At 41.0% G+C, this 10,072-nt stretch overlaps 2 protein-coding genes across 2 annotated transcripts; one reads left to right on the top strand and one right to left on the bottom strand.

Annotated features, from left to right (window-relative positions):
- Positions 1-2,449: 2,449 nt before the first annotated feature.
- Positions 2,450-4,039, bottom strand: crybb1l3 (crystallin, beta B1, like 3; the record flags this gene model as incomplete). Its single annotated transcript, XM_083887311.1, has 5 exons — positions 2,450-2,618; positions 2,933-3,075; positions 3,544-3,676; positions 3,767-3,885; positions 3,974-4,039. The coding sequence occupies 5 exons, from the start codon at positions 4,037-4,039 to the stop codon at positions 2,450-2,452; spliced, it is 630 nt and encodes a 209-aa protein (XP_083743437.1).
- A 2,753-nt stretch (positions 4,040-6,792) lies between these two features.
- On the top strand, positions 6,793-8,892 carry cryba1a (crystallin, beta A1a; the record flags this gene model as incomplete). The annotated part of the gene is made up of 6 exons (XM_083886108.1): positions 6,793-6,921; positions 7,348-7,414; positions 7,509-7,627; positions 7,759-7,900; positions 8,216-8,358; positions 8,745-8,892. The coding sequence occupies exons 2-6, from the start codon at positions 7,376-7,378 to the stop codon at positions 8,890-8,892; spliced, it is 591 nt and encodes a 196-aa protein (XP_083742234.1). The 5' UTR covers positions 6,793-6,921; positions 7,348-7,375.
- Positions 8,893-10,072: the final 1,180 nt, after the last annotated feature.

Raw genomic sequence — 10,072 nt, 5'->3', positions numbered from 1 at the left:
AAACTGGCAGAATCTGTGGGTGTTCAGAGCTTATTTCATCAAAGACCAGTTTGACCCACTTCTTTGGCCCTGGTATCGAAAGACACATTAAAAGCACTCACTGTATTCCAAAAAAGACGAGATATTTTCATCTTGGTACGATGTGGACGTGCCAAAAAAAACAAACCAAACCAAATCAAAATATCAGGCACTCCTTAGTGGATGTGCATTGCAAACACATCTCTTTGACCTGCATTGATATTTAAAATGTAGGCTTGTACATTTATAAAAATAAAATAAGTTATAAATGAGCATGTTTCTCACTGCCTCACTTAGTTTAGAAAACCTAAGCTCAACAGGTGTCATCATACCTCCTGATTTTATATCAAGCAGTAAAGTGTCAAGTTGCTATTGAAAAGCAAACAATAGGATAGTTTCATGTGATGTGACACAGAACAATTAAAGGTCCAGTGTGTAACACCTAGAAGGGTCGAGTGGCAGAAATTGAATAGTACATCATTTATTAAATGATGTGAGTTTCATAGACTTTGAATAAGCCGCTAATACGTATGCTAATAAGGGCCTTGCTTTATGGAGGCAGCCATCTTGCTCTGCCATTTTTCTACAAGAGTCCAAATGAACAAACTCATCAGAGCGTGTGTTTCACCCTCTGAAAAACTGAACCTGTTTTTGGCCACACGGGGGCAGCAGAACAGTTTATACAGAACATGGGCTAGCTACCGCTGACACTGAACGTAATTCGGTACTAATTTAACGTCATGTTTCTGACCTCGTGATGAGTTTAAGGCTGATATATATTTACATATAGTAATTTGGCAGACACTTCTTTCCAAAAAGGTCTTACAAATGTGCTCTCATGAGCTTCCATTTGAAAACCGGCCCACACTCTACCACTTTCAAATTACACGATCTGCAAACACTGATCGCACAGCATGATGGTGATAGAAAAACAGCACTATTCACATTTATGGTGATTTTTTTAATATATATACAAATGACGGCTCAACGCTCAATTTACAGTACATACTGTAGTAGGAACTGTGATATTCCATATCCTGAATAATTTAGAGAATATCATTCATTTTTGTATAATTTATGTAAGGAGGCTTATTATGACTTAACACTGGCTATGATTAAAAAAATGACCTGATGTTTTTCTACTGCTGCTTCTTTACTATGGTGAGAAAACAATAACACACCTGCAAAAGTCTTTTATAGAGGGTACATGTCGCAACTTGTCTCATGATATTGCGCCTTATTTAAAGAAAAGGTACATTTGTCTATCTTTCATAGCCTACACTTTAAAAAAAAAAGAAAGTAATTTCAGGGTCAATAATTATATGAACCTAGATTCTATAATTACTCATAATAGGACTCATAGTCCTATTTCTGACAGTGTGGGTACATGAATGTTGTTTCAAAGAGGTCCAGTGTTTGTTCCCTTGTTGCTTTGCATTTAAACGTGAAAAACAACACTCTTAAGATCATTATAAATCACAAGATCCTCCGAAATAAATCACTGTATGCTGATAAACTAGACGGCGTTTTAAAGTCACCACACAGTTCACAATTATTTTCCGACTGTGGGAACATGAACAAATTATTGTGATGCATGTTTAAAATGTGTATGGTTTCATCCTTATTCTGATGAAAAGAAGTCTGTCTATGTTTTCTATTAAAATACAAAGGAGAACAGATTGTTGTCGGGCGTTATATTTTTATTTCTTTTCTTTTCTTTTTTTTTCATTGGAAAGTTGCTTTCCAGATGCCAGCATCCCTGAGAAAGAGTAACACACTCATCTCCTGAACAGCCCCATCAGTGAGCTGGAAACAGGTCATTCAGCCACAAGATATCTGCATTAAAAACAACCCTGCACAGCCGCATCTCTCAGGTTTAATCGCAGACTGGACAGTGCCCTCCTTCAGTCTCTGAGGTGAGGAGACGGCGCCTCCCTCTGCCTGGTAAACTCACTGCAGGGCATGTGCAGAGCCGAGAGCTGTCCATGGTAAGAATACTTTGCGAGGAGTGACACGGTATGACTGTCTGTCACTGTGGATGAACGTGCTTATTGGCATCATTTCAGCTTGAAACACATAGGCAGGTGGTGTAGTTGTAATTAGCCTTGAAACAAACTAATGAACACAAACTATGTACTTAAATCGACTAATCCCCTTTATTCCCCAATTTCATAAATATAATAAATGATAGTATCTTTGTATGAGGTTTGTAGACAGAGAGCACTGATACTGTTTTTTTTTTTTTTTACCGCAGTTACTCTGAAAGCCTGTGACACGATGGCACATACTCCCAAATCCTACCAGTAAAAAGCAGTAGCAATATTCAAAAGCCGTTCGCTTGTGTGGCTAAGTGGCTGTTGAAGAATCTCCGAGGCATGTTTAGCAACCCCTCGTTGACCCCTCCTGTTAGCCCACAGTGTGCTGGACTCCTCTATGCGGTCATCTCGAAGCAGCCCCTGCGATGTGTCTGCATGTCTCTCACCCTGCGGATGGACTGGATCTGGGGACTGTGGGCCCCCCACTCGTTCCACTGTTTGTACGGGCCACACTCAAACACGTACTGGTAGCCACGGTAGCCAGGGTACTGGTATCCCACCCAGCTGTGTGCGGAAGTAGAGAGAAACAGATGTGAACCCCAAATCAGGCTCAGACTCTGTTTTATGTCGAAGTAGGGTTATTGTAAAACATATTTTAAAATTTAAATATGTAGAAATAGAATGAGAAATATGTACAAAATACAATTGATTGGTAATCACTAACATAATAACATTAATCCAGACTTGGGTCCTTTATTAATGTTTTTCACTACCCTTGATTTATTAATAAATAACTCAATATTGCGTGTTTTGCTTCTATAAATCGGTCGCTTTTTCACCCCACACAGATTTATCAAAAACAACGTGATGTAGCTTACGTTCCACCGGTGACCTGAATGCTGGCGACGCGGTCCTGGAAACCATAAGACCACAGGCTTGGAATATCCTCGTCGCACACTTCCATCTTTCTGCCCTCAAAGTTTGTACTTTCATACAGGCAAATCTTGTGGTCCTGGGGGTCCTATATAAAAAAAATGACAATTCAATTTGTTAGTGACAGTGGCCGTTGTTGTACCGTAGGTGTTAGAATTTGAACTGGCATTAGAATGAGATGTTTTATTTGCACAAAAAACCTATTTACACACCAGCGGTGAACACACACAAACCAGACACAGCAGTGGACAACACTTTTCTGTGCCCAGGGAACAATGGGGGTTGGGTGCCTTGCTCAGGGTCACGCAGCCCTTGACCTTTTCAGATTTTAACTGGCAACCCTCTGGCTACAAACCCATTTCCCTTCGGCTTGGACAAGGGCTGCCAATATTTTTTTCTTCACTCTCTTGTATTACAGTTACTTGAACAAAAGTACTGTTTTAGATGCCAAGGGGTTATAGGTTATCGTCAAATTAAAACACAGAAATAAACACGAGTATGGTGGTAGTCATCAGAAAAACTAATCTGAAACATTTGCAGACTGAACCCAACTCACCATTCGCATGGGCCTGACGGACATGAAGCGGTCACACCTGTAGCTGTTGGACCAGGTGTCCCAGCGTGGGTACTCTCCCTTCTCCAGAATGAACATCTCACCAGTCATGTTCTGCTGCTCATAACCCACCCAACTACAAAGACAAATATTAACTGGTCAAGGAGAGGGGAACACACTGCTGTGTTTGTCAACATCATTTGGCAGGAGACTTTGAAAGACTCACGGTCCACACTCCACTCTGATGGAGCCGATTCTTTCGAAACCCTTCTCGCAAAGGTTGCGGCACTCTCCGAACAGGTCCATCCTACGGCCCTGGAAGTTCTCGAATTCATAGAAGTAAATCTGTGGAGGAAAACAAGTGTTTTTTTTTAAAATTCATTATTAGTTTTGTTGGAGGACCAGTTGATCTAAATAAGAAATAAAGAAGTACCTTGAAATTGCGCAGCCCGATGGCAGAATGGCTGCCAATGCTGCCTTGAGCACCTGAGTGAGACATGATCACTTCTGCAAAGAAGAAAGAGACAACATCAGAGATCAGCATGGGACTGTGGATATGGTAACTACTCTTTCTATATCATTGTACCCCTGCTGGGTCAATTTATTTTAATTCATAACCATCATAGCTGAAGTGTTGTCTAGAAAAGAGGAAATTTGGCTTAATTTATTTCCTCACGTGGATAAAAATCTGTGTTTTTTAATCTTCACCCCTATAGGTTCTCTGACCCACACCCAGCATCACCAATGGTGATGTCACGGTGTAGTGACAGACCCTGGAGTGCACTTCTACACCACTAGAGCTAAATCTCATCAATTGCTGAAGGTTAGCATGTTTTTTTTGAATCTACATTAAAGTTTGAAAGGCCAAATAAAGAGAATAGAAAGTAAGTAGATTTCTGTAATAATACACAGGCATTGTCGTACATATCTGCTGTTTGGATTATTATTAGGTGTTCTGTAAAAGTGATTTTCCCATCCCTTTTGTAAATTTCTCACCACCTCCTCTGACATTGTGTCAAAACCACAGAACAAGAGCAATCAATAACTATCCAGAAAGCAATTAATCTCTCCATCACTTACAAAACCCCATAATGGATTAAACCGAACCAGTGATTTACTCATCTAATTTACCACAAGGAAAACTAACATGAACATGAGAGCAGCTCCAAACCATAAAACACCCCCCCCCCCCCCGCTGCATTTTTATATACGTACCATCTCTACTCAAGTTTTATGTACAATAAGTTGAGGTGGACGTGTGAGCAGACACGGCAAACCACAGTAATACACTCAAAATATTCAACTATTCCAGCACTTACACTAGAAAACACTCAGACTTACAGTAGAGCTGCAGGTTGAAATGCACCGACCTTTTGGAGAAAAGTGATTGACGCGGACCTTGTGAGAGATGGTATATATATACATTCACATCCCAAACCCAAAGTCTGTTGAGGCAGAATTCTGACTCCCCATTGGCTGCGAGCGTTTTTTTGGGGGACAGTGCAGGGCCAAAAGTCACACTCTCTAATCCACCTGCTGACTCGGCTGCCTGTTTTGTTGTCCAGCACCATTGTGGGCGACGGAGGACAGTCACTGCCATCAGCAGAAAGTTTGCTTACCTTCGCATGCTCACACACACATGGTTTTACACAGCCGCCGTCCTCATGGTCACTCCCTTACTTTCTTTCTTACTTTAATAACTTATTTCTAGGGGCTTTTTTTTGTCTCCTTTCTCCTGTGTTGTATTCTGCAGTTTCTCTCATTCTGCCACATTTTCCCCCTCTTTCCTCGTGATCCTTTGTGCAGCTGCTCTGAGCCTTTGAGCCCGATGCATGTAATGTGCTGACTGCAAAAACAACAGCCATCGCTCTGTTGTTGAGAAAGGCAAGTGTTGGACACTCACTGGTTTATTATAAACTGTTTCCATATGCACATCTCATGCCTCGTCACTTGGCATGTAAGGCAGTCACACATGCTAATAGGGTTATTTTCTTATTGAGCAAACATCTGCTCTGTGTATTATAATAATTTATTTTACATGTGTTTATGGGTATTTGGGGAAATATGGTATTGACAATGTCTTCAGACAGATCCTATTAGATCATTTTAATAGTTGTAATGTAGTTTTTAGATAATATTGACAAAATTGTGGGAAATATCTTTGCTTTTGCTGCCAGAAAAAAAAAGAAAACATACAGAGAACACATCTGAGATATTCAGGTCTCTTCTGAGAAAATGTATATATATATACTGTATGTATATATATATATATACATATATATATATAAATGTGTGTGTGTATATATATATGTGTATATATATATATATATACGCACATTATACTGACCACTGTTTGGCAATACTCAGGCCTGATTCGACCACTTTCCACTCACCAAATTTACAGAGTACACAGACATGTTCAGGCTGCAGAATGGGAATGAGCGCAGCACTATTCTCCCAACACTGACCCATGTTATTTTAGGATGGAAAAATTGGATTGTGTTTACTATTATTCTACAAACCGCTTACCTGCAGAGATGAACATATGAAATGAGTCTTTTTGTGTTACTTGAATACATTCAATCAAACATCTGGGATGTTACACGGTTAACGGGAAGAAAGAAAAAAAAAGACTATGTGTTGGTTCCTTTGTGTGTAAAGAAAGTCTGTTTGTGTTTCTGTCTTTGTTCATGTCCATGGGTTACTGTGCATGGGAGTGACCGAAAAGGTGAGAGAACCAGGTCAGATGACATGTCCGACCTCTGCATGTAACACATCCATTTTACACACCATAGTGAAAAGCATTTCTCTACACCCAGGGAGCAACAGGGGTCAGCCAGGGGTTGACCTTACCACGATTTGAACTGGTGACCTTTCAGTTGCAAGCCCAATTTCCTTCCACTTGACAGTGGCCTGTTAGGCCCAAAAGCAAGCTTGACCTGATTTTGGATCCACAATGTTCTGTTTCTCTCCCTATTTTTGAATTCATACTTTATCATAGCTGTTTTTTTCTTCCCTCTGTTTTTCTCCAGAGTCACTGGCAAGATTCTTCACATTTCTGAGTGAAGATCAGTTTCCTGCATCAGGCCGTGCCAGGACTTGGTCCGGCCCACTGCTCAAGGACCATTTGAAAAGTCTGCTTATCTGCACTGGGCAAGATGCCCTGCATCCAGTACCACTGCAACAAACTAAAGCCCAGCAGCTCAGTGAGGGACCAATGACTGGACCAACAATGTGCTGACAACTGCCCTAGCCCACTGGACCTGATACATCTCAGCACCAGCATGTATATATAGGCCAGTTTACTCGGGGAAGGGGGGGTCAGGACATTGATTTGATTCGGTGGAGCCCCTCTGCATGCACAGTACAGCTATTCTTCAGGTAAGCCTTCCATCTCAATCCATTCAGCCTTCTGCTGAGTGCGCCATTGTCACTCAACATCTTTGGTCTTGGGTGATTCTGCACAGGCGCATACATCTATGGACTGAGGGCAAACACGTAAAGGCGTAGACATACTGACCTCAGACTGAGAGAACAAATATCAATTGTTCCTGGATCAACAGCTGACCAACAGCTGACTCTATGCATGTAATCCTGTATGCATATACTGTGGTGTACACTGCAGTACAAGAGTCTCACTACTTACCTGATCTGTTTACTAATTCTGAAACATTTGGAGATGCATCCCTAACATCCTCCCTGACACAGTACAATAAATAATGAACATTAGCAGAGATGCACAAGTTAGTGTGCAGGAGGTAACAGGCTGTCTTTGTGTAATGTTTTACACTTCTCTCTACTCTGAAGGTAGATCAACACTAAGATACACAGTAGTATGGCGCTGAATAATCCCAACCCAGTGGGACCATGGAAGGTGAGACTAACCAAAAAAAAGCACATTATATTTTTTTCCACGTCTGCTCGTTTTATTGTTGATGCTGACTTGTCTGCCTTTGTGTATTCTGCAGGTCACAGTGTATGACCAGGACAACTTCCAGGGGAAGCATCTGGAGTTCACATCAGCCTGCCAGAACATCATGGAGGGTGGTATCGACAACGTCCGCTCCTTGAAGGTGGTGTGTGGAGCGTAAGTTCAAAAGTGGCAAAAAACCTCGACCTAATAACATGCAATTTGTATGTTTTATAAGTGCCACAATGATGCATCAGAGCAGTATATGTACATGTTTGTGTGTGTGTTTGTATGCTTGCTGGGGACAGCTGGACAGGATATGAGCATTCCAGTTTCTGCGGACAGCAGTTTGTGTTGGAGCGAGGAGAATATCCTCACTGGGAGTCATGGAGCGGCAGCAACGCCTACCACATTGAGAGGATGATGTCCTTCCGCCCCATCTGCTCTGCTGTGAGTGTCCGCTTCCGTTTAACATCTACTGTGTCCATCTATCTGGACTGATCATATTGGTACATTAAACACTTGTTTTCTTATGTTTCAAGCCTACAGAGTGACTTATGCCAGCTGAAAATACACTGTATTTTGCACACTTGGTTTTGTGTTTAGTGTCAGGTTATAAATGAGCATTTCAAAGTGTTTGGTTACAAATTTGATATCCATGGTGGTTACATCACCCTAAAGCATCTTCGTTACACTCTCGCAGTCATGTTTCTCTGTGTAAGTAACGTGATGACTAAATCTTTACATGCACCAATGGGGAAACAGAACCACAAGGAGTCCAAGATGGTGTTGTTTGAGAAGGAAAACTTCCTGGGACGTCAGTGGGAGATAAGTGAAGACTACCCTTCTCTGCAGGCCATGGGCTGGCTCAACAACGAAATTGGATCCATGCAAGTTCAGAGCGGCGCGTAAGTCTCCACCCGTGCACCATGTGACAAATGATACTAAATACTGACTCACAGGACACAATAATTCTAACATGAACAATAAAACCAGGTCTCATTCAACAAACAGCCCTTGTATATAGTTGATACCAATATTTTATTCTATTGTACACCTGACTGATGTAGAAATACAGAAATAAGCTTTTGATCTTGATCATTTCCATTAAAAGAGGATTTCTGTTTCATTAAATCAATAATAAAATTAACAGTTTATATTTTTTTAGTTTGAATGGAGTGAGTGGTCAATTTTTAATCAGTGCATTTCAAAACCCGTAGGTCACACATTCACACATTTACCATAAATCCCGACTTTGCGCTTCTGCTTCACCCACCTGTTCTTCTCCCTCCAGCTGGGTGTGCTACCAGTTCCCAGGTTACCGTGGTTACCAGTACATCATAGAGTGCGATCATCATGGTGGCGAGTACAAACACTACAGAGAGTGGGGCTCCCATGCCCAGTCCTTCCAGGTACAGTCGGTGCGTCGAATCCAGCAATGAGACGTGCAGACTCCTCACCCCCCAACTCACTCTTTACCTTCTCCACCTCCTCTTCCTACCTTCACCCAGTCATTCCAGCACCTTCTGGTGCTTAACCATCGAGATATCGACAGCACTTTTGTTTTGTTCTGTTGTCAAATGATAATAAAGAGCATTTAGGGACATAATTAGGAAAATAAAAAAAAGCGAGTGAAGAAAAGCTCCTGACTGACATCCCACTGAGTCTATGCTTTTCACATTTGATGCAAACAGTGATTAATATTGAAGGAATGGGGAAGTTGAAATAAACAGAAACACTGTAGTGTGCTGCTGAACTCCAAGGTGCTCATTTTCTTTGCTTTGGGGACATTTTGTGTTGAAACACTGTAAACTCGCAGCAATGCGTCTCAATTTGGTTTATGTCAAAAGATGTTTCGTTCACATGACCATGATGGTTTATTAAAAACTGTTGGCCCTACCATCACATGCTGTAGAAAGAGGCTTACAAGTCATGTGAAATTCTCAAAATGCAAACAGGACGTGCTCTGCACCTATTCACACAATGAAAGCCACTGCATACAAGGTAAAGAAGCTGCCAGGATATCACTTAACAGCAACAAGGAAACTAAACACTGAATGTCACTTAGAATCCTAATGCTTAATCTGAGTAAACAAAGAGCAATTAACCAGCTTACTCGATAACCACCTCATTAATCTTTAAACTGAACAAACTAAACAAAACAAAAAGTTGTGTTCCTTTTGTGTCACTCTTTTGTACAATGCATGCAAGTCCAATTCAACTGCAGAATTCACACAGGGAGTTGGGCATGGGCAACATAAATAGGAAGATATTAAAATGTCATTAAATAAATAAGGGGAAAAGGCTCTGAATTTGGGTCTGGGGACTGTTCATTAGGGATTTGAGGCATAGAACTGGATTGATCTGATTATTTGTATCTTTAAGTTAAAAACAGTATCAGCTTCTTAAATACTTAGACGTCACAATTCAGCTGCCTCCTCTGTTACACACCCAATCGAGCCTACGTGCACTAAACAATGCTACTGTACAGCAGAGGAAATACTGCTTTTGTTATTGAAACAATCAATCATTACCATCATGTTAAGGTGAGCTATGTAGCTTCATTTCCATAGTAACCAACAATGTTACTTGGAAATTTAAGATAGCTACAACAAATATAAA

The sequence above is a fragment of the Microchirus variegatus genome, assembly GCF_963457635.1.
Source record: "Microchirus variegatus genome assembly, chromosome: 3".
Lineage (NCBI taxonomy): Eukaryota > Metazoa > Chordata > Actinopteri > Pleuronectiformes > Soleidae > Microchirus > Microchirus variegatus.
The sequence above is the reverse complement of the archived record's forward strand: the minus strand, read 5'-3'. Positions and strand labels throughout refer to the sequence as shown.